The sequence below is a fragment of the Neovison vison genome, chromosome 1, assembly GCF_020171115.1.
Source record: "Neovison vison isolate M4711 chromosome 1, ASM_NN_V1, whole genome shotgun sequence".
Classification (NCBI taxonomy): Eukaryota; Metazoa; Chordata; class Mammalia; order Carnivora; family Mustelidae; genus Neogale; species Neogale vison.
The window spans coordinates 70,735,631-70,761,016 of record NC_058091.1 but is presented as its reverse complement, the minus strand read 5'-3'; the positions used below and the strand labels follow the sequence as shown (position 1 = coordinate 70,761,016).

At 41.4% G+C, this 25,386-nt stretch overlaps 1 protein-coding gene across 3 annotated transcripts in view; it reads right to left on the bottom strand.

Moving 5' to 3' along the window:
• The window catches only part of SAMD3 (sterile alpha motif domain containing 3), a 52,988-nt gene extending 29,713 nt beyond the window's left edge, over positions 1-23,275 (bottom strand). The window contains exons 1-5 of one of the 3 annotated variants that reach the window (XM_044249040.1): positions 22,831-23,275; positions 21,987-22,176; positions 18,811-18,918; positions 1,503-1,691; positions 1,166-1,250 (exon numbers count right to left, since the gene is read on the bottom strand). In XM_044249040.1, the coding sequence (XP_044104975.1) occupies positions 1,166-1,250; positions 1,503-1,691; positions 18,811-18,918; positions 21,987-22,176; positions 22,831-22,909 (651 nt within the window). In that variant the 5' untranslated portion in view covers positions 22,910-23,275. Of the gene's footprint in view, positions 1-1,165; positions 1,251-1,502; positions 1,692-18,810; positions 18,919-21,986; positions 22,177-22,340; positions 22,403-22,830 lie in introns of those variants that run through there. The other 2 variants (XM_044249047.1, XM_044249057.1) reach the window with 2 other exon arrangements.
• Between the last annotated feature and the right edge of the window lie 2,111 nt (positions 23,276-25,386).

Sequence of the window (25,386 nt, the reverse complement as noted above, 5' to 3'; positions counted from 1 at the left end):
TTTTTTGTATAGTGGGGTTTGTTTTGTTTTAGAAAAAATTGGTTTATTTTACAGTGTGCTTTTGTAGGCAGCAGCATATTTTAGGAAGGATGTCAAACTAGAAGCAAATATACCTAAATTCTGGACTGGGCTTCAATAGTTACTTCAATAGTTACAATCCCTTTCCTGAGTCTGGGTGGTAAAAAAGAATATATATGGTCCTCTCCCACTCAGAAAATTCTCATTCTATCCATACATAATAAATATTTCTTGAAAATACAGAAAGAAAACAGAAGGAAGGAAAGAAGGGAGGAAGGCAAGCAACACTCCAGTGAAGACAGCAGTGAAGTAGGGCGGTCATGTCCTTCTCTTTCTGTGTATTACATCCCTTCAAGATCCTCCCTGGAGACTCAACAGTAAACATAAGCCTCCAAACTGCTTTGAGGGAGAGTCAGAAAGATGATGATGAGAGACAAAGAAGACAAAGGAAGGAGATGGGGAAGGCGTGAACAGGTGGGGCACAGGGGATTTTTAGGTCAGTGAAAATACTCTGTAAGATACAATAATGATGGATACGTGTCATTATACGTTTGTTCAAACCTGTAGAACGTACAGCCACAAGCAAGAATTATAATGTCAACTATGGACTTTGAGTGATTATGATGTGTAGCTCTACATTTACCCATTGTACCAAATGTCCCACTCTGGAGGAGGACATTCATAATGGGGGAGGCCACGCATGTGGGGATGGGGGTACATGAGAAATCTCTGTACCTTCCTCTCAATCTTCTGTAAACCTAAAACTGCCCTTTAAAAAAGTTTTTTTTTTTTTTTTAAAGGCAAAGGAACACACAGAGAGACAAAGAAGGTATCCAAAAAGAGCAGAGCGGGGCGGCGTGGGGGTTGTGGGGGGTGTGGATGGAGGAAGAAAAGAGGAGGAGGGTGGAGAGAGAAACCAAAGCTAAGAAAAAAACAGGGACTGACAGAATGAGACCAGGCTAATGGAACAGAATCAGAGAGACGAGACAGAGACAATGGGTCCAAGAAGACAGAGGAAGAGAAACAGACATAGACAGAGAGAGAGAGACTAAGGAAAGGGGAATGGGACATACGATTACCGGAAAATACAATTCTACTATTTTAAGATGGGTTGGGATGAATGGTATGGTGCCACGTGGTCACTTACGAAGCCACAACCGTCCTCGTCCAGGAAAGGGTGGGCCTGCAGCAGGGCGTTGACCACATCATTGTACTGCTGGGTGCTGGGATACCTGATGAGTGCGACAAGGGGGACATGTTTCACCTCAAACAGCCCACGTTCCTTCCTACAAGCTAAGTCCAAATTACACTCACTGTTCTTTAGATCCTTCTATATAACAGTGTAGATACTCAAATATTGGGCAACGTGGGGCTTATGACCAGTATGTCATCCAAAATCTGAAGCACACTGGATCCAAATCAGTTCTACTCTACTCGGAAAACAGACCCTCTCCCAAAGCAGCACGTCCTCCCGTATTACTCACAGTGAGCCTTCCAGATACTTAGTCATGTCAGCCTGGAGAAACTCAATGATCCTTATCCTCATGCTGTGATCGGGACACTTCTGTTCTGCTAACATGCATTTGACGTCATAGGGAAACTCTGGTAAAACATAGGACTGAGTCCATTGCAATGCTTTTGTCCTTGTTAGAACATGTTTCACATTCCTTCTGCTAAATAAAAACACACAGAGAGTGAAATTCTATTTCAAAGGGAAGGAACTTGTGACTTCTCTATATCCTGAGAATTTATAATATCAACTACTTTCCTGAGGGCTAAATATGGAATTCATCAATCCATCTTGCATCCATTCATCTATCCGCCAATGGTTGAGGGCTCATTAGGTATCTCTGTTTTCTTTCCCTTCGCACACACATAAATATTTGTAGTTCTGGAAAACGTGTCTTACTAAAATTGACCATGGAATAAAGCCTGAAGTTGGAAAGAAAACTGATTCATTCATCTTGAAGACATAATAGATAATGCATAGCTCAAAACTGAACAAAAGGCCCAACTAAAAGAGAGTAAGTTCCAACTCAGCAAAGCAAATGAGGCACACAATTAGTTTCCAGCACATGATCAAGGAAATTCTTCTAACTGCTTTACTCTGTTACTGTTTATAGTGACATACAGGATCCATTTAATTTAGTTGGCCTTTGGCCATTTTAATAAGGTAAACTGAGTTTCTAAATTAGAAGTACATATCAGATACTAACATTCAGATGAAGTTTCTAGAAAGAACTACAGAAAACTATAGCCACAGAAAACAAATCAAGCTGATCAGTGTTTGCCTGGGGCTGGAGATCGGAGTAGGAATTGACTGTAAAGGGGTGTGAGCGAATTATTCAGGGGGGTGGAAGGATCCCAAAATGGACTGAGACGGGGGCTGCACATCTGTATAAATTTGCCAAAATCAACTGAGCTGTCTCTTTTAAATAGATGAATTTTATGTTATATAAATGATACCACAGTAAAGCTATTTATAGAATTAAACATCAGAAGGACTTGTAAAGTTAGTAACTGATCATCAAGTGTGTAAAAAGAAGAATCTATAGTAAAATTTCCTAGCAAGTTACCAGAGGCAACAGGCTTGCCTTGGAATGGAAGCGAAGAAGTAGAGGCGAGCCAAGTGGAAGACAAGAGAAGGAGTTCCTGAATTAGCCCAAGTAGCTTTATTTTCTGGCGCGCCCATGGAATCCTTCGTTGTCCAGACAAAATTCTGATGAGTTTTGAAAAGCCAGGCTTTTTTTAGAATTTGAGGTCATATATTATAAGAGTGCATGAGGCATGATGAAACATAGGCAATAAAGAAAGAAGAGAGGGCACTCTCCTCCTTTTTCACGATAAGCTCTGTCTTTTATTTCCCCTTTGGCAGTCCTGGATCAGTGGGGAAAATATGTCCTGGCTAAAAGAACCACATGGATAATGTAATGCTTGATCCAATGAAGCAACCGGCAATTCCCAGATGAAATTCGTGCTTCAGCCCAATCTCCTTCCAGTATGTTTCTCTCATTTCATTTAATCTTTCGACCAGTCGTCACTGGGGGTCTACCTTATACCATTTCATTTTCTACAATCCCAATTTCCTTTCCTATTGCATTAAGTTCTTTCTTTCACCTGTGATCTATCCTTGACCCACTCAGAGCAGGGGTGTAAAGTAAGGCAAGTTTTATGCTTTCCCAATGATTCCAAAAGTTGCTGTAACTGTGCAGGTGTTAAACTTGGTTTCCATACACCTTACCTCCTTTCCCCCCAGAAGTGTTTAGTGGCTAAATTAGCTGCATGATGCCTTTAGGCTTTGGAGGTTGCTATCTCTTATTGTCCTGCACCAGTGGGTAACTTCAGTATTTCCATGTCATCAGATAGGCCTTTATACAATGTTTACTTTCTTGTTCTATATATTTTCCTATATGTCACTTCTCCACAAAATAAGGGTAGGGACAGTACAGGGACTATACATTATTTTTTTCAAACTCCCTAAATGTAGCTAGACACATACCAAGCTCTATCAAAGCTAGTTACTCCATCTATTCCATTTTCCCTTTAATAGCATCATTAGGCAAAATCAGAGGCACCAGTTTTTTTTTTTTCTTTAAATTAAAGCAATTCAACAAGGTATTCTGGAAGTGAGGGGAATACAAGTTATGCCAACTAAAACAAGTCCAAACAAATATTATGCAAGCAAAGGGACTTCCCAGAAATTAAAAATACACTCTAATTTGGAAGCAGATAACTGCACACACAATCATTTACCATCCCTCAAATGGTATTTGCATTGGATCAAAAAAAAATCTTTACGGTGAGGTTGAGATTATTCATCTTATGTGAATTGAGGTACAGTTGAGCAGAACACCAATAGAAGTCACCCTAGAGCAAAGGCAGGGATCAGAAAGCAATCCCAAACTGAGGACACGAATATTTCGGTTCCCACCTCAGGGCCAGTACTCTTCAACAAAATACCACAAAACAACAAACTGCTGATCCAATGGATCTCAAACCTGGGTGTCCAGTAAAATCAACGGGAAAGCTTCTACGACAATATTAATGGCTAGTATTGAACCCAGTCTAACTGAATCAATACTCGTAGGTAGAGTTAATATTTGTAATACAAAAACTTGTAATAAAGTTGATACATCTGATAAATGGCAGAGTCACTGTTGCAATATACATTAATTTTTTAAAAATTATGAGTTGAGGTTCTCATGAAAAATCTCATTGGATTCTGAAATGTTGTCTAACTTTTAAAAATTTTCTTATATATTTTTTTAATTTTTAAAAAAGTTTTAAATTTATATACAATTTAATATATACCATATTGTTAGTTTCAGTAGAATTTCATGATTCATCAGCTTCAATACAACACACAGTGCTCACTACTTTAATTACGGTGAAAATTCATCTAATATTGGGGCACCTGGGTGGCTCGGTGGGTTAAGGCCTCTGCCTTCAGCTCAGGTCATGATTCCAGGGTCCTGGGATCGAGCCCCACATCCGGCTCTCTGCTCAGCGGGGAGCCTGCTTCCCCCTCTCTCTCTGCCTGCCTCTCTGCCTACTTGTGATCTCTCTCTCTCAAATAAATAAATAAAATCTTTAAAAATAATTCATCTAATATTGCAGACAGTAGGGGGCTCGCCTCGGATAAGGAAGATGGCTCTAGTAAGAGCAGGTCAGGCTGAGCTGCAGCTCTCAAGAAAGATTTCAACACACAGAAGACCAAGGTTGAGCCTTGGCAGTGAGCAGAAGACATCTGTCTGTTACACGGGAGCAGAGACTTTCTTTTGTCTCCAGCAAGATACTTTTGCTTTAGTGGAGTTAGTGCACAATGACTGATGAAAGGATGAATGTGGTCAGCTGAAAAGAGTGGTTATCTGTGCACGGCTGAATTCAATTTGGTCTCAACAATATTGTTAACATTTCAGGGTTCCTCACTGCATTCGCTAGCCTGGAGAGACAACTCACCATCTACACTCCAAATATGTCCCTCCCGTCATTCCCATGCTGCCTTTCCTTAATCTCTTGCATGTTGATCTCTTCCCAGTCACTTCATAAGACTATATCCTCAAGAGTCAATGATGATTTCCTAATTTACAAATCCAGGGCCTTTTAAGACTTTTCTGATCACAGTTAGCACAATTGACCACTTTTGCATATCTCCCTTCTTTCTCATTTTCTACACACTATTTTACTTGCCTCCTCTCTATCTCTCCAAGAACTCATTCGTTTTATTTGCTGACTTTTTTGTCCTTTATCCTCTGTGAGAGTTTGCACATGGCTTGGTCTTTGCCCTCTTAATCCTCAGTATTGATCTATGCTTTCTCCCTCCTACAGCTCACCCAACCCCCACGGCCTCAGCTCTGAGCTACATGTTGAAGGACTATAAATCATCCATAATCTTCTCTTTTCCATGCTTTATCCTCCACCTCCAGCAATTTGTACATTATTCATTTCAAATTCAACATGTCTAAAATAATTTATAATCTTTTCATTTCAAAGCCACTTTTCCATTTGCTCTGACTGAATTGTGTCTTTCCCACCCACATTCATATGTTGGAGCCCCCATCCCCAGTGAGACTGTAGTAGGAGATAGGACTTTTATAAAAATAATTAAGGTAAAATGAGCCCCTGATATACAGGACTTGTGTCTTTGTAAGGAGCGACATCAGAGGGCACACTCTCTTTCTTCATCGTATTGGCCATTTGCATGCCAGGAAGAAAGCTCTCACCAGAAACCAAATTGGCTGACACCTTGATCTTGGACTTTCCAGTCTCCAGAATGTAAGAAATCAGTTTGTTGAAAACACCCAGTCTATTTTATTATGGCAGCTGAGTTGACTAAGATACCATTCCAATTTCCATGTGTCTTTCATTGTATCACTTTGTATCTCTTTAACAACTCAGACTTAAGAGTTCAATGTCTTAATTCTTCACATCTGGGTGTCATGAAAATTTCTGTATCTTATCTCTTATATTTGCCTACTTGTCTCCATTGTCCAAGTTAGTGCATTTATCCAAGCATTCACCACTTAAATGTGGACTACTCTGATAGTTAACTAGCAGAGTTCTGCTTCTGGAATGGCCTAATTAGCTCACACTGGACAAATTATCCTATGAATAATAGCTATTAGCATTGGACAACATACAAAAATAAACAAATAAGCAATTAAAAAATTATCAGAAAACACCAGAAAGTAGAAAAAGAGCAGGCAGATTCTGAAGAGAATCTACACTTGGAAGAAAATAAAGACATAGAATGAGTTTCCATTTTATGACTTTTGGCCTGAAGGCCGGCCTCAGGCGGTGCTGCTCAAAACTCTAATAGAAAACCTGAGGTCTTTCTGGACTACTGAATTAGTGGACAGAATTTGGGCAATCTCCTCTCTAAGAGAATTGTAGAAAGGAGATAGCTAGCAAAAGGAACTACGAATTCTGTGAATAAACTGTCCAAATCTTTGGCTGATCTAGAATTACACATGTGCATAGCCCAACTAAGAATAAAAGAACTAAACTTGGATTTGGGCTGATCCCCAAGACAGTTTTCAGTTCAAGTCCAACCAATTTTGTTGCGTTGCAAAAACAAACTAACCAACACTCCACACTCTTAGAGTAAATAGTACAAAATCAAGAGTCTCCACACTGTGACATTCACAATGTCTAAGATACCATCCAAAATTATGTAACATAACAAACAAAAACCCCAGAAAAGTGTGACCCTTTCTCAAGATAAAAGCACTTAATAGAATATAATGCTGAGATGATCTAGATGTCTATGAGGACTTTAAGACACCTACTATAACAATGTTCAGTGACTTGAAGGAAAATATGCTAGAGTGATTAAAATAATAGGACATCACAAATTTGAAATTTTAAAAAAAGTACTAGATAGGATTATCAGTAGAATTGACATTATATGACATTATATAGAGCTTGAAGGCAGAGCAAAAGAAATAGTCTAATCCAAAAAATGAGAAAAGAGACTGAAAAACAATACGGTAATAGTTCATTTTTAAAATTCTGTGTTTTCATATTTTATCCCTGTAGATAGTCATAAAACCTTCTCCTCTTGATATTCTCTTTAATTTTACATAAACACTGATATCATCATGTCAGGGGAGCAGCCAGCTAGAACTGGTTAATGGCTTCCAGGTTACTCCTTGACCCAAGACATAGCCCAGGGACCCAGTATACTACACCAGTCTTGCTTGACATAGTAACCATGCCCAAGAGAACGAAGCAACTCAGGTTCTAGGCCCGTGGCTTCTGATCTAACTGACTGACCACAGCAAACTATGCTAACTCAGACCTGGTCATCTGAGGTCTGGACATATAAAGAAAGCTGTCAATGATGATATTTGAAAGTAACATCTCTCTGTAGCTTGCCAGGCTCCCAGGTTCCTATAGAGAAGCTCTTCCTAGCACCCTATTGCCCTGTCATGATAATGAAATGGATGTCCAAGAGGAATATCCATAAGAAGACTATCTCCAGAGAGCAGACAAACAAGATATTCAGACATGAAATAGCGCTGGAAAAGAAGCCTATATACATGGAGAGTAGGCTATTGCTAGCCTCACACATTTGTCCTAATCACATAACAAATTTTGCCCTAATTTGATGAACCCTTGGACTGTCACTTCAACCATTGTCTTTTGAAGCAGTTTATTCTGAAGGACCACTCATGTTGTCTGTGACTGACAACTGTCACAGTGCCTGGAGTCTACAGAGGAGGTCAGCTGTCTCTGGGCTTATGTGATCTGATAACTGGACATCATGTATGAGCCACATGCAGCCCAAATACCCAAGAATCCAGCATTTGGTTCTGGGGGGTACTATTTCTTGTCTGCAAAAGAATTAAAAATACTTTAGGTACTGCAAGATTGCTGGGATTAGACAGAAGCCAATGTGGAAATTTCACTGCAAATCTAGAAGTCCCATAGTTTAAAGACCAAGTGTATGGGAGAGCTGAAACTTCATTTTCAACACCTGACCATACTAAATGTTTTGCCCATTCTGATTCTTCATGGGAACTTCACCATTTTCCTAATTGTTATAGGCTTGATACTCTTCCTATTTACTTACAGTGTAACCTATATGTTGAGTGACATGGATGATTCAGGATTCTTCTGTCCCTAGCAATCAGATACTAAGCACTGAACAGGATAGACAGGCCATCGTGGACCCAGTGCACTATGATCATCTCTTTGACCAATAGCACCTTCAGTATCTGGTCTCCCTGAGAACAGTGTGATTATTGCCTTTTCCGAAGGGAAGGTCTGAGTAAGGTCCATCCTTCAGCTATCAGCCCTTTGGGTTCATGGAACTCTCCCAGAAGAAAATGACTATGATTTATTAACATATTTGAATGTAAAAATGTATGTTTGGAAGGAAAGACCTGGAACTATTCCCTGCAATAAAACCCCATTTAGAGCTATTGAATCTTGGCAGCTATTTTATCCCCCTGAAAGCAGATACTCTTGCTTTAGGGAGAATATAAACTCTTGAACCTCCAGACCAGAAAGGAAAATTTCTCATTCTTCCCTTGTACATCTCCACAAATAAAGCAGGTGATAGGGTTTTTAGATTCTGTGAACAAAAATAAAATTCATAGTGTGTAACTTCTGAACATCCCAAATTTGAATTCATCATCATAATAATTAGGACCGTTCATCATATGGTCCAATTTGGGGGTTACCTTATCATCAGCTATCATCCAATGTGACTTCTCAGATCCAGCCTTCTCTGTCTCCAGAACACACTACCCATGTGTCAGCGTTTTTTTTCTCACCCTGAGAATCTGAAGTTTCCCCTCCTTCCTCTAGGCTCATCTTAAGCCCTCTCTTCTGGTGGACTTTCCTCCACTCTTCTGGCTTTTGAGGAGTCTTCCTTGTCTGCACCCCCCACATGGCCTAGTCCAGTGTTGACCCCATGGGTACTCAACTAAGTCTTACCTCCTTATCTGCTTTGATTTCCTTGTGAATTTGTGGAGTGGAACAGTTTGTAATAAAAATGTTGTAAATGATTTAGGAACATTTGAGAAAGATATAAAATTTAATATTCTATGATAAATACAGTCTTCTATTCCATGCATTTGTGTTTTCACACACAAAAAATTGACATCTTTCCAAAAGGAGAGTTCTGTTACATTAAAAATTCCCAACCTATCTCAAAGGAACTATTGACTAGCAAGGCATCAAGCTGATGTGCCAGCAAAAAGAAAGACCACACAAGTCCTTTTGTTTGAGATACGAAAACCAATGGGACCCAGATCCTGGAGAGGCAGATCTGGGATTGGAGCAGCATCCTCTGTAGACACAAAAGGTACAAAAGAAGTAGGCTGTGGCTGTGGAGAATTACCAAATGATCAAACACACTCCTCTTTTCCCCAAAAAATCCTCCCAAAGACGTTCTTCTCAGTGTCTCACCCAGGTTCAGCTGTGTCCCATAAGGCTTCTCTACAGAACCAGAGTTCCCACCACACTCATCTGAATCTTGGTTGACTTTCGGAGACACAGTCATTTCATGAATCATCCCTGCTTTTTTAAACTTCAGCGCCCCAATGACACTTTTCTCCAAGGGCACCTGCTGAAGAGATCATCTGCCACCTTCAGGTACAGTGATATTCTTTTAATCTTACAAAATAATATGGCTTTCCCGTTTTCCAGGAAGAAGAACAAGGGAAAAATGGGGTACTTTTCTGTGAAGATATCCATTATGGCTACAGGACTTGGTCTTCATATCCAAAGTACCTCCAGGGGTAGTCTTCCCACCATAGGGAGAGAAAGTGGTGACAAATACTATGCTCTCCAAGGACCGGACTGAAAGACTGTGTCCCAACAGCCACTTTCTTTTGAGATCTCATTTTTCATTTTATTCTTCTTCACACCCAAGCTCACCGACTTCATACACTGACAGTGTTATTGATTGCCATGCCCAGCCCTGTGTTATTGATTGACATGCTGAAGCCAAGTGACATGTGACCACAACAACATCTAAAGGCTGACATGTTTTTGGAACCTAGAAGAAGAAGGAGGAGGCCACTGAAGGCTCAGACATCTGTTTAAAGAACTTGCTGTCATCTTAGCCTAGAAAAGAAGAGGATGTTAGGATATGTCTCTTCAAAATAGTGATCACACTTCACAACTACAAGTTACACAGAAACGTCGCTCTATTACACACCAGTGCTCTGGAAATCACCTGCTTTACTTTAGTTCAGCAAGACTCTCCACTGCTGAGAAAACAAGGTGAACAAGAAGTTTGAAAAAGCTCATTAGAGAGATACATGCCAATGAACAAGCTATGGTGCCACCTCTGAAAACAGGGAACAATGCCACCACAAGACATGTCTGGACTATGAAGAAAATGCTCTTCTGTTGCTGAACTGATGATACCCACCACCAATACAGAAAATGTTTGCTCCACATTGTCAGCATCCTGATGTTTGCTTTTAATTTGTGTTTTATAGCTGCGGGCTTTCACATCTGCCATTTAAACTGTCAGGCTTCCAGAGGAATTTAGTTTCTGAAGAGCATGTGTGAACACATAGTCAGACCTAAAAAGGGGGTAGAGATGTGGAGGGCATCAGGCATGTGCTGTGGCACAGACAGAGAGACTCCGCTCAAATTCTCCCTGTCTTTGGCTGCCAGTGTGAGATTCAAAGACCCAGCAGCCTTGGGGCTCTGACTAATCACAAAAAGAAGCCTAGAATAAACAAATATTTTATGTCTTCCCATTGTTCAACTCCTCGTGATATTGACAGACCTACAAAAAATCCAGAAACTTCTAGCCTTTATCTTTACTACTTATACTTACAAGCATGACAGCCACAAGAACTCACAGATAGGTCTCACAGAGCTATCATGTCCAAGTCCCTCTTTTCTGTTTTTGTTCCTCATGCACACGTAAGCAAAAGTAATGAGACGTTACCTACTCCGTTGTTGCAAAATGGTTCAGTACTACCATTTCTACTTTAGAAGTATCAAAATCTGATCTCTCAGGACTGAATGGATCTAAGGCAGCTTAAAAAAAAAAAAATCCACCTTCATATTGCTAGACTTTTGGATCACTAACTCACAGAGAACAGTATATGTCCCCAGAACAACTTTTGCGGGGGCCGGTGGGGCAGGGGCCCGGGGGGGAAATCTGGCCCAGAGTGCTGGCTTTACGTGCCTCATGGGGCAAGACCTTGAGTGACTTGGTTTTCCCCAACCCTGCTTACCTGGGCTGGGGTTTGCCAGTTCCATCCACTATATGGCTCCATAAAAATCTCAGTTCGGCACCTGAAAGGTTTCAGGTAATCTGATTTATCTACTGACTATGACTGTAGAGGCATTCCGTGGCTCTCTGAGGAATGGAGAAAACCAGACTTCTGTACAAAAATGGCAAGTCCCTCTCCTTGAGATGTTGTGTTAGTGAATGGTGCTCAGAGTGACTCCTGTCTGGTGTTTACTTATATGTAATGCTAATGTGTAAAGTAGTGAGGAGAATAAAGGAAAGGAAAAGGAAGGAAGGAAAGGAAAGGAAAGGGGCAAAAGAGAAGAGAAAGAAAAGAAAATAGGAAATGAGAAGAGAAGAGAAGAAACAAAATAAGACAAAATGTAGTGAGAAGCCCCAGGCTTCTTCTATTCTATTGAATAGAGTATTAGACATCTCCTTCACAATGTTCTTCTGACTGTTTTCTTATTTTGGATAATGGCACCACCATCACCCAGTTGCTCAAGCCTAAAATACAAGAGAAAACTTACCACTAAGCAAGATTCTTCCCTCCCCCAGATTAATTAACCATCAAGTCCTCTTGATTTTATTTTAAATATAATTTTAGCCACTACCACTGTCTTAGACCTTCATCATCTATTGCTTAAACTTTAGTCCAGCACCTTCCTCCTCTCATGCTTTCTCCAATCCATTCCCTACATCACTATCACAATAAATGACAAAAAATCCCTGTGATCTCTAGCAGTGGTTCTCGATTCTCATTATGAACTAGAATTGTGAGTGGAACTTTAAAAAAATATTGATGCACTGAGGGTGGGGGGCAACCTAAGTTCAGTAGGTTGAGCATCTAACTTTTGGTTTCAGCTCAGGTCATGATCTCTGGGTCGTGGGATTGAGCCTTGGGTTGGGCTCCGTGCTCAGTGGGAAGTCTGCCTGAAGATGCCCTCCCCTCTGCCTCTCCTCCCTCTCTTTCTCTCTCTCAAATAAATTAAAAAAAAAAATCTTTAAAAAAAAAATACTGATGCACAGGTCTCACACTGTCTGCTTGAGCTGCTGCAACAAATTAGAATTGGGTGGCTGAATCAACAAACATTGACTTCTCGCAGCTCTGCGCAGTCTGAGATCGAGGTGCCTGCACAGCTAGTGCTTGGTGAACACCCTCTTCCTGGTTTACAAAGTCCATCTTTGGTCGTGTCCTCACATGGTAGAAGGATAGCCAGCAAATTCTGTGGCCTCTTCTTACAAGGGCACGAATCCCATTCATGAGGGCGCCAACCTCATAACCTAATTACCCCCGAACGTCCCCCTTCCAGATACCATCACTTTGGGATTAGAGTTTCAACATGAAATTTGGAGGGACACAGACACTTAGTGACACTGACAGCACTGCATGTCACCAGAAGTTCTCATTGGTGTCGTGCCTTGCTTGCTACCCAAGGGTGGCCCCAGCCTTGGCATTCCCTACGAACTCGTTAGACACGCTGAATCTCGGGCCCCACCCCCGGCCTATGAAATCAGAATCTGCAATTTAACGAGACTCCCGGGTGATTTTCAAGTACAGAAGAGCTTGAGGAGGACTGGTCTGGGGCCCTGGTATCATTTGTTGAAACCCTGCAGGGGAACCTGAAGTACAGTTGCTCAGCTCATGCGCAGAGCACAGAGCTTCCTTACCTCTTACCCCTCCCGCAACTCCATCTTCTCCGCTCTGTCTCTCACTTTCCCAAAACACTCCACAGGATCCCCTCTACCCTTTCAGGGGTTTGTTTGCTTTACTGTGAATGTCCCTTTCCTTTCCTGTCCTGTTTTCATTCAGCTGGATTTCTAATCACCTTTCAAAATCCTTACTCCATTTTTGTGAGGTATCCCCCAGAGGCTTTGTCCATGGACTTGCTTCCCTGAAAGTCTACTTCTTTCTCTTCTGTAAGAGAAAGAAGGAGATGTCTGTCCCCTGCGCCTCTCCGCTTCTGCATCTCTTTCCCGCACGGCAGTCATCAGCAGACATGCTGTTCTTGTCCCTGAGAGGCAGGGGTCCCCTGGACGAGGACTACAAGACCCCTCACTCCCCTCCCTCACGGTCTAAATCACGCCTAGCTCACGGCGTACATTTAGTCACTTTCGTACTGAACAAAAAGGGGGAAATGATTAGAACTCAAGCTTATTTCAGATCTCTGAAGACTTCATACTAGATTTAATAGGAATGTGCAAGGGTCAGAGAAGCATTTACCAAGGGTCTCAGCCCAGTTTCCCCTGATTCTGCAGTTCCTGTCTGGCCGGGCCTGCAAGTACCCTCTGCTGAAGGAAGTTTCGGTTCTAGCGTAGTGGCCCGGCATTCCTCACTTCATCTGGGTCTGTCAGGCATCACACACTCAAAGTCAAAAGACTTCCTAAAAGTACCATCTGAAATCGAACCCTCCTGAACCCCCCCAGCCCCCACACATAGGAGCTGCTCACTCTCTATGCCTCCTCCTTTTTTCTTTGCATTACTGATCTTCATAGCACTTAAATATATTATAATGGAATGTCGCATTTATTGGCTATTTTTCTCCTCCTTTAGAACGTGGGGCAGGAGGTTAGGTCTGCTGGCCCAGACACAGCATGACCAGAATCAGCATTCAGTAAATATTTAGGTATGAGATCAATGAATGAATCCTGGCTTGGGTGAGAAATCTTCAAGTCAGTATTCCCCCGTCCCCGCAGATCTGTTTTGTAATGTTAATAGATATGACCCAGAGAAAGAATTCTGGGTGGAACAAAGTTAAATGGGTTTTCTCACTGCAGGACTCCTCATAGCATTTACTCTGTTTGTGTACATTGGGACATCGCTTATTAAGGACTAGAGTTACAATGTGACTCTTCCAAAGCTCAGACCCTTTAGGTACAGCTATTTCAGACACCCCGGGGGTTGGGGGAGAAGGTGCGCTCCTGCATTTCCCTCTGAGGGATCCTTGCTCTACTGGCCTGTGACAATTGATTACATGTATTGTCTTTGCTGCACTTCACTGAACCTCCTTCTATTGGGCACTGATTAAGATGCACTGATGACTGCGATGCCCCTTATCTGAGTGATCGAGCCGACAAACAATATATCAAGTGGGGACCCACTGTCATTTGCCTAACTGGGCACAGACAGTCGGGTAAGATCATTCTGCATTTCCAAGGAAATGTAGACCAACAACACAAATCATTAAAATAATTTTTAAATATGCATGAAACCATGACTAATTTATAATTATGCCCAAAGAGAGAAGCAAAAACATCTGCACACATATACTTAAAGTTTAAGCAAAGTGTTTCTAAGTAACATTTAGGAAAACTCTACCTCCTTATTTGATTTCATGCCTTATTAAACACTAAAAGGGAAGCGAATAGTGTAAATGAAAAACAAGGGATGGCGTTGCAAAAAAAAAAATCTCTTTCCAAAGGGTCACCAGTGCTTGTTGAAGATGGGTCTTCATAATCAAGGAAGAGCATTTAACCAATTCAGTCACCTATTACCAGAAAAATCTGCATTATATCACAGTGTCCTAGCATTTCCCTGGCTCCCAAAATTTATCCACTGGGACACACACATCTCTACTAGAGACTTTTCAAGGGCCAAGCTCAGGTGGTCAGCTTGCCTCTAGAGCATTCTTTTTCTTTCTTGTTTGCAAATAATCTGAGTGGAAAGCACATGGTTGTTTTAGGGACAGTAGAAAAAATATCACAGGAATAATTCAAGCCACCCTTGTATGGTGTGATAATGGTTGCCATGTACTTGAATATGCCATCCCATTTGGACGTCAAGAACTACATATGTAGGCAGATGTTCCTATCTTGCAGAGACCACCTGTCAAGTAGATGGAAGAGTCAGGATTCCAGAGTAGTTGTGTATGCCCAAGCAGACACTTACTCCACTATCTCTCCCTGTCTCTTGAGACCAGATGGCTTTGTGAAAGCCTTATAACCAAATGCCATAAGCTTTCTAGCCTGTTCCGGATGAGTGACTCATGAACTCTGGAGTTTAACTGTTACAAAGTCAGCATATTTAGCATGAATTGTATCGAGATCTAAAAAGAAATTGATGCTATTCAAATATTTATCCCACCCCAAGGAGATATATTAAGTCTTTCATTGGATGGTGTATCTTCAGTTCAATTTAAAAATTCCTACTTAGATTCTGTGTGCCAAGGACCATGAGGACTGTGCCAGCGCCCTGTTTACAAAGACAAAAAGGTGTGGTTTTTGCCGAAGGTGTTTTCCATCTCATGAGGGAATAAAGATGTTAAAGTGATCAATTCCATTATCTCTGTTTAAAAGTAAAGCAAGAGATACATAGAGGAGGGTACTACACATAGAAAAAGAGCTCTCTGCATGGCCTGGAATAATAAAATGGAGGGGCTTGTAAATGAGAGGTTTTGAGCAGAATCCTCAAGGATGATGGGAAAGGGAAGGGGACAACCCAGACCCAAAAGCCTTGCAACAGGTCCTTCTCTATACTTGTTGAAGGAATAGCACCCCAGACAGAAGGGCAGGGGGAAGGAGGAAGGGAGGCAGGGGGGCTCCAGTGAGTTTAACTCACACAGCTGGATGACAGAGTCCCTGTCTGAGACAGGATGTGGGAAGGGAATCTTCAGTCCAGTCCCCCATTTCCCCCCCCCGCCCCCGCCACCCCGCATAAGCAAGGCTCTGGATAAAAGGCAGGACCAGAGTGAAAATATTTAAAATAAGCGTATGGCCTTTAATCTGCCTCTGTCCACAACACAGTCGGTTGCCCAAGAGGGGACATGGGGTCCATGCTGGACCCCTTAGTTTCTCTCCCTTAGACACCGAACAAAGCAGCACTGAAAGACTGAGTCTGTTGGCTGGTATGAGCAGTTTTCAGGGAGAATTTTCTTTGAAGTCAGTGCTACGGCAAGGTAGTCACATGCCAGGCAGTCTGAACAGTGTGGGACAGCCATGAGTAGTGGGATAAACTCATCCCTGTGGTGAGAAGCAAGAAAAGAAGGCCGACAAAGAAAGCAGAACAAAGATGGAGTTGGCCATCACACGGCTCCATGGGGGGCGGAGGGGGGGCAGCTTCCTCTTTGCCCCGGGAACTTACAGGCTTTGTCTCGGCATATGATATGAAATGTTTTTCTTACAACAGACTCCCCCTGTCTGGGGTTCGTTGGAGTGGATCTGTATCTCTTGCACTGAAGTATATACTAACTTCAGGGACATGAGGTCACTTTTGAACATATTTAACTCTGAGGTGCTTGTGGATGGAGAGGGCAACAGGCAGTCCCAGGGATTAGGAGAGACTTGCCGGCTACAGAGAAAGACATGGGAGTGTCTGCTCTGCTTTCCAAACCCTCCTATGTCTCTCCATTTCTAAGCCATTCCTGTTTTTTCCGCCCCTGTGAAGCGCTATGAGGGATGAGAGCCACCCGTGTTCCTCTGACCAGCCGTGTGAAAAAAATGCAGTAATAATCCTTCTCTGCTGGTATCACAGAACCGTTAATGAGGATGAAACGTCGTCTGAAGGTTTCATCCAGGTGGCTCAGTGAGTGACGTGTCTGACTCTTCATTTTGGCTCAGGTCATGATCTCTGCATTGTGAGATCTAGCCCCGCATCAGGCTCTGGGCTCAGCACAGAGTCTGCTTAAGATTCTCTCCCCATCTCCCTCTGCCCCTACCCAGCCCCCCACCCCCACTCATGCTCCCTCTCTTAAAAAAAAAAAAAAAAAAAAGACTTAGAAAAGAGAAAAGACCTACAGAACCCATAGAAGGCAACAGCCTCATCACCAACCGGCAGCAAATAAGGAGAGAAAAGTCCTATGAGAAGTGGGACAACTACCTGGAATTGTGTTCCAGGAGCCTAAAGCAGTGCCCTGAGTGCTTTCCATGGGCTTCTGCTGCGCTCAGCACTCGGCAAGCATTATCCGTTTTTACATAATGGTCCCCACAAAAGCACCATGAAGAGAGTAATATCGTTACGATTCCCCGCTGTGCAGATTTGGATACTGCTTGACCGTGGGACTAGGGTTGGGCCAACAGAGACTTATCATCACTCTTCCTCTCTCTCCTCACACCTGAACAGTTACAGAAGGGACCGATTGTTTCTGGAAGCTGAAGCTGATGAAAGGAGTACTTGAGAACTCATGGTTCATCCCATGCACCCAGAGCCTATCAAAGGAAAACACTCGAAATCCACAAGCACCCATGGGCAGAAAGCAGGGAAATGAAGCCTTCATTAAAATAACATCTCCTGAACCATAGTTCAGACCAGGAAGACCATTGGGGCTACATCTCACCTTGTCATTGCCATCCACGTTCTTGTTCACCTCCCCAAGCAGAAGGCAATGGTATCAAGGAAGATGGGCTCTACTACCGAGAGATCTTCAGGAGCTGGGGTCTTTGTGCCCAGGGGTGGGGTGCAAGGTTGAAGATGGTGAAGAAAGAAAGAGGACAGGGAGGACAGTCCAGAGCCAAAGCCTATTTTGGAATAGCTCCTGATCAAAGGTGCAGCTTTTTCCTGACTTTGAGGGGTTGCTGGGCCCTGAGGCTACTGCCCACGGTCCCCTGAGACCCTCCCCTGAAGGCAGTAGATCCTGCCTAAAGTGAGAATGACATATTCAGGAAAACTAGCCAGAAGCCTTTGGACTTTTCTGAGTCTCAGTTTCGTCTACGACCATACCACCCTGAACACGCCTGATCTTGTCTAAGTCTCAGCTTCACTCATTTATCAAACAGAGAGAATAATGCTCGCCTTGCAGGACTGATGTGGACTGAATGAGATGATAATGTGAAAGCTGAATGGAAACTATAAAGCTCCCCCACTCCCCAGCTTGACTCTTCCCTTCCACCCCCACCCCTGCCAGCTTGACTATTGCCTGATTATTCTCCTATGCGAGTTGACGTCTCTCCTTTCAATGATAGGACATTTAAAGAAAAACATTTGTTGGTGGGTGACTGAAAACCATAAGCATCATGGCGGATGCACAAACCACACAGGCCAAGTGGCCGGGGAACGCCAGTAAGCCGCCATGACTCTGTACCACATCTTACCTACATCTGCCCTTGAGGCTTTGTCTGACTTTCATATTCCTGGGTCTAATTCTCTAAGTTTATGGTTTCCCTTTGTTCCAATGTAGCCCATATATGGAAATACTACACCACGTAAAATCCAGTGTAGAAATACAAAGAAATATTTGCCAAAGCAGCATCTCCATCAGAACTGCCAACTTAAATCAACTACAATGACAAAATTCTAAACAAAAGCAAAGACACCACAAAAGCATACTCTATGGGGCATTATTCCCTGAATAAATGACATTTTTGTGGCTACGGCCAATCATCCCAGTTTATGACAGAGGAATCCTCTTTCTCCTTGACATGTACTTGAAAGATGCTTACTATCATCTCCAAACTTCACTTTTCCAATATAAAGATCACAAGTTTTTATGTCCATCTTTTACCAAATCTCTTCATCACTTGATTAAAGATTCCCTTCTGGTAAAACAAAAGGTTCCTGCTTTAGAAATGCATTTAAACATAGGACATCTCATAAAAAATAGAGACAAATATTATCATTCAGCTTTAAAATGTTTAGAAGTCAGCAACCCTACCTCTGTTTCAGTACTCTTTGGTCGATTAGTCCATTTTCAAGGTTTTCAGCTGCATAGAAAGATGGTGTCTGCTGCCCACAGTTGGCTGGACTAGGGAATCGTTCATCCCTGTCACCAAGAAAGAAGAGTTAGGTTAGGACCTGTTCAACAGGAGCCACAGCTGTTGACTCCCATGGCTGCCCTGAGGGTAGAAGACAGCCCACAGTGACACCATAATCTGTGTCTACCTTCCAGCTCCATGTTGAGGTTACAACTAAGAGAACAGAAAAGAAAGGACACTCTGGAATCATCTCACACAGTGGTTCCTACATGCCAGGATGCAGACTGATACCTGCTCACCATGCTATTTGCTCCAATCGGTCATATTATAAATGGTGTTATGGCAATCCTTTCTTCTTTGAAATGATGGTGATAACAGAATGTTATCTTTAGGGTGCCAGGGTGGCTCAGTTGGTTAAGCAACTGCCTTTGGTTCAGGTCATGATCCCGGAGTCCTGGGATCGAGTCCCACATGGGGCTTCCCACTCTGCGGGGAGTCTGCTTCTCCCTCTGACCTTCACCCCTCACATGCTCTCTTTCACTGTCTCCCTCTCAAATAAATAAATAAAATATATTTTAAAATGTTATCTTTATTGGTTAGTATCCCTATTCTGCCAAAGAAACAAAGTGATTAGCTCTACATCAGATTCCTTCTCCAGTCCCTGCCATTATTTTGGGAGGGGGGAATGTCTCTTCTCTGTGGTATCCAATACCCTTAGAACCACAGTCCACTAACTGCCCCCCTTTACAGCTGGTATGGCTGAAGCCCGGAAGGAAAAGCAAGTTGCTCACAGCCTCAGGCTCCTCAGTAGCGGTGCCAGGAGTTGACCTCAGTCTTCTGACTTTCTTTGATTTCTCTACCAGCTGCAGCAACAACAGCAACGGAAAAGCAACTGCAAATACTCCCACCTATTACACGTTCCTGTGATTTGCTCAAGTCCAAATAGGATGCCAAATACTCTGGCCAGATGTGGCCTACAAATACTTTTCAAAAGAACATACTGGGCAATCATTAGCCATTAAAAGAAGTCTGCACTCGAGTCGAACCCCATCTGCAATCTCTGATCCAGAACGCCATTATCGACTCTTTAGAAGGAGTCTTAAGCATCGTTTAGTCTACCTACTTCATTTTGCAGTTGAAACTAAAAAAAGCCAAGCAAATCTCCAAGGTTAGATGAGTAGCTATCATCAGAAGAAAGGTTTGAAATCAAGTGTTTTGAAACCTAGCTTCAGGGTTCTGGTTACTACGCCCAGTTTCCTAGCTTTAGTAAGCACTTCCTGAAAGGGTTTAATTAAATAGCATGCAACAATATATTTGTCACAGAACAACATATTATTTGATAATAAGCAAATATAGCCAATAAGAGCTTAAACCAAGTATAACCAATAACCCCACCTGCAACTGTGGCTTTGTACCAGATTAATTTAACCAGTCCTTTAAGTGATTAAGCTCTTTACCACTGGAGTGAAAAGTCCCCACTCATCAGTTCCTGGATTACCACTGTTTCAAGTCTTGGCTACACTTGAAAATGGCTTTCTTTACCAGGGTAACAAAGCTTCGAATTTAACATGAGACTGCTTTGAAGGAGGAAAGATTTTCTCAAAGCTTATGATACAACCAACATCAGTGTGAATTAACATTAAAGTTAGGTACTGTATCACTTTTCGCAACCTACAGATGAAGCAACAGGAATGTCAACATTTAACATAATCAATCCAAGGCAGTCGTAGAACCAGGAATGCAGCCCAGATTTCCTGGCAGTCCAGCTAGTTCTCATTTACTGGAGAACACTGTAAATTGATCCGCAGTGGAAACAAGGCTGTCTGTTTTCTTCCAAGCTGTGCCTCAGGCAATATCAAGATTCCAGTCAACTGAAGGGAACTTCCAACTTAGAAGTCTAACCTATCCAAGAATGCCAGGAAATTACTTTAAGGTTCACACCCACCCTTTGCTGGAATGGCGTAAAAGCATGCTATGGGAACTGCATCAGAAGTCACATATTGAAGAGTGTGATTTTTACACAGATATGTCAAAACAATGTTTAGGAGAAATCCTTGAAATAAATCAGAGGGTAGAATCTTCAGAGCAATCACGGACCACTCCTTCGAGACCACCTGCCCCACTCTGTGTTCTAAATACCCAAATATCCTAGAAATTAAATTACTGAGGCCAAGTCTCTTTAACCTTGCATTGCTTATCACAGAGCAAGGCAGCAATTATTACAGATTTAAGCTGAAAAACCAAAGACACAGAATAGATATCATCAAACACCATAATCTTACTTTAAAAATTAATGAATAATAGATCTGTGGCAATTATTTAACCTTTGAAACTTGGCAAAAAGTCTCAAATACAGAAAAACCAAGTCAGAATGTTTGAAATGATCCTGGGGCATATAGATTTGTAAAGTGAACATTTTAATTTGGTAACTCCAGCTATCACTTCTTTCCATTGCAGAAGTCAGTGATAAAAACAAAAACAACCAAAAACAAACAAACAAACAAACAAACAAAAAACCAAAACCATCCCTGAATCTCAAAGGCACCACCAATTCTTCGACATGATTTCTGTGGGATGTGATCATAGCATTCAGGATTCGAAGAATACCCCCTGAGAAATTAGAAAACTCATTGTGGCAAGAGTCTTCAGCAAATGATACTGCGAAAGCCTCTAGAGGAGAATATAAATTACTCACTATAAGAAATTCTTGGCAAATAAACACATGAATAAATAAACAGTTCTGGGGAAAAGCAAAGGAACAGTAAAAGATGCCTTTCCTAAAACCTGATTTTAAAAAACCCCAAACTGCAGGAGTCCCTTTGCACTTGTGTTCTACGTACACTCCAACCGCCTGCTACAGAGCTTTCTATGTAGGAACTCCCAGTTCACGGGACTTCCCTAACAACTGGGGTCATTGTTCAAAAAGCAGTGTATTGAAAAAAGAAAAGAAAAGATGTAGATTGACTCATGAAACTTTGCAAAAGTGTCCTTAACGAAGATACTAGAAATACTGTGCCTACAAATTTGCTGAAAATGGTCACAGTTTTCAAAACATTTTTAACCCCCACATGTCATGCTCTAGTCCACATCGAGAAAGCACAGCATCAAAACTAAGGTCATTCAAGAGCAGACTTACTCCCGGGCTGCTCCTGCTTGAGCGAGGGGGGCTGTTTCTCTAAGGCTCCCAAGGGGCTCCAGTCTTTGACTCTTCTGCTTATATTTTTTAATTAAATCCATCAGAACAGCCTGATGCCCAATTTTCTTCACCAATTGCTGAACCATCCGATCATTAAGAGCTAGAAGAGCGGCCCCACTTACTTCTTCCTCTGGGAAAAAGAAAAAAAAAAAGTCTCCACATGCTTGTCCAGTCCAAACACACAACACTCTAAACAGGCAAAGTCACTTCTGGTGTTAAAAGGATCATCTAAATTTACCCTCTGAAGTTACAAAATTATCTCTCTTTGACAAAGAAAGAACACTGACACCTTACCATTCCCAACAGCTGTCTGCTCCTAGGAAAGTATCAGAACGTTGAGTCACAAAGAAACTTTTTGCTTCCCCAGGGAGCCTCCCCACTTCTGATTATTCTCTGTAAGAGGCACTGTTTTTATAAGAAAAAAGGTTTCTCTGAAAATCCTTCTTAATAGTAACTCCCAGGTAATATCCAATACTTGTAAATCCAACACTGATCAGAGCACAAGCTGCATTCTTTAAGGACAAAAGCGATATCAAATGCCAATAGCCAAGGTGTATTTTGGCTAGCTCTTCCTACTTGGCTTTATTTCAATTTCTTTTTCGAATATTACATCCTCCTCTGGATGTTAGGTACAATCAGTAAAGAAAGGGAAGTTCCCCAAAGTAGCAACTCCACACCCACATTCGCATGCATTAGGCAACAAGAGTAACGAATTACCAGTAACAGAGGACACTCATTAGATAGGCTGCCCTGTTAATATTTTTTCAAAGTGTAAACAACTCACCTTGAAACCTATGAACTAGCTCTCCTAAGTTTTTCTCCACCAACCAACTGCAGACCTGATCAACTGACCAGGTTTCCATGGCTGTGTCCTGTAAATACACCTGTAGAATGAGAGGTCAGAGAAGGATTCTTCCGTTTTTCTCTGGGATTGTTGTTCTTTTATTTTTTGTTTTTTTCCCCAATCAGCTCTCTAATCTCAGCTCCTCCCTTTGCCAGACACTTTGAGACTCTCAGCACAAAGCTTCTTTAAGATTACTCTTTCCTGAATACACATCTAAAAGTTGCTAATAAAACAAATACTCTTTTAAAAAATGAGACCAGTTGGAACCTATTACCTATTTCCTAGTTCTCGAATGTCTTCACCTTCTCCGAATTTTTTTCCACAGGTATCCCTCAGCTTTACTAACAGCCCGCCAAAGCGGTATAATGGTACCCAATCCTGTACCATTAACACCCAGGTCTCCTCACAAAGAAAAGAAAGGTGTGAAATTCACCACTACTAGGCTCATCAGGAAGTGGTTGACATTTACAAAAGGGGTGGGCAGGGGAGGAAGGGAGGAAGGATCAGATAAAAGCCCGAGGAGATACTTAGTAAACCAAGACTGTTTAACCCCTTGTGGCTCCCAGCTAGGAAAGACAGCTTGTCCTCCTGATTACTTTGGTTTAACAAGGGGATGAAGTACCAACCAGATTTCTCAAGAGAATCTGAATGTTTCTTTCCTTCCTTCTGTTAATACTCTTTATATTCTATTTAGTCCTAGAACTTTATTAAACAGCATTATGATTGGTAATGTAACTAGGAAAAAGAAGCACATTGAAAACTTTAAAAGAATTGAGTTGGACAAATTTAAAATAGTAAGATAAATATGTTAATAATTGTTAAGTGAACGATGTGTATACAAAGCTGGCAAGATATGTTCTTCAACTATTCAGTTATTTTTACATGCCATTATTCTTCTGCAACTGCTCAGAAAATTTTAACAGGTGTACCAATTTCAGGATGCCTCGCTGGCTCAGTTCGTTAAGCATCTGTCTTAAGCTCAGGTCATGATCCCAGGGTCCTGGGATCAAGTCCCACATGGGGCTCTTTGCTCTGCAGGGAGCCTGCTGCTCCCGCTGCTTATGCTCTCTCTCTCTCTCTCTCTCTCTCTCTCTGACAAATAAATAAATATATTTTTTTTAAAAAAAAGCATATCAATTTCAGTAATTTTTAAAATTTCTCTTAGTATCTCAGTCCCTGCTTTTTATAATTCCATCCAAATTACTTTAAATGGACCAGGGAGGAACTGAAAAAAAACAAAACAAAACAAAACATTTTCATCTTTTAGCATTACTTTCTTTTTCATCCTTTAAACAATGCAGATTTACTTGTTCATTGAGATGCTGACTCTTCTATGAAAACAGCACAAAGCTACTCTTAAAGAAATGGAACCATAAGGAAAGATACAGATATTTATTAGATAGTGTATTTAAATTTTATTGCCAGAAGTTCTCAAAATTATTGTTATTGTATTTTTTTGTTGTTTTTGCGGATTTGAGTCTGTTAGAATTTCCAGCATCACAGTTGGCGTGGTGGGGAAGGAAACATGTTTACCTTTCAGACTGCAACCATCTGAGAAGATAGCGGTCTTCAAAATCCATTTCCTCGAGAACAAGTCCACTTCAAAGTAATAAGCTACATTCTCATATGCATTCACAAACACCAAGCTGCAAAACTGAAAACAAGGGTTAAATACAGAAGACTGGCTTGTTGAATTACAGCAGTGGATTTAATTTGCTAAGACAACAGTAGCCACAGAACTCCTCCCTTAGGCTAAGCTGCAATAGCACCGTGTGAAAAGTCATTATTTGCAAGACTCTGGTGTAAATTAAAAATCACACCTTCCTGTCACACTTCTGGCTTCCTTGTGAAAAATAAGACTTTAAAAAAATAATAGAAAAGAAAAGAAAAAAAAACTCACAATACTCTAAACTCCAAGATTAAAAGGTATGCAGAGCAGAAGATACTGCCCTGAGGCCATCAATGGATAAAAGGAAATTTGAAAATAAAGTGAGTACTTGGAAACCATCTCGTATTTTTAAACTCCCAGATATTTACCTAATTCTACTTCCAGAAAAAACAAAACGGTTATCAAATTATAACTTCATACGTACATAATCAGATTAAAGAAGTGTAGTTCTGGCCATTAGTTTTTCTGAGTATTTGAGAAAATAAAATAATATCACTTCCAAGACAAGGTAACATCTTTAAGCAGCAACCCTGCATCTTCCTCTCACATAAATAATGGATATATGACTTATGACCTTAAACTTCATTCAGGAACAGAAGACATGTCAAATGAGAGAATATGTATCCAGCAGCTTTACCGCGTATCCAGCAGTTTTAGAAACATCTGAAGTAATTTTGAAATGTGAGAGCAAGTATGATCCCTAAATATTTTAAGGCACAATAATAAAGAGAGAATGACGAATGACATAAGAATGTTGTGTGAATACCCCAGCCAAAGCATTTTCATTATTCGATTAGATTGTGCTTTAATAAAATAAATTTGTAGTA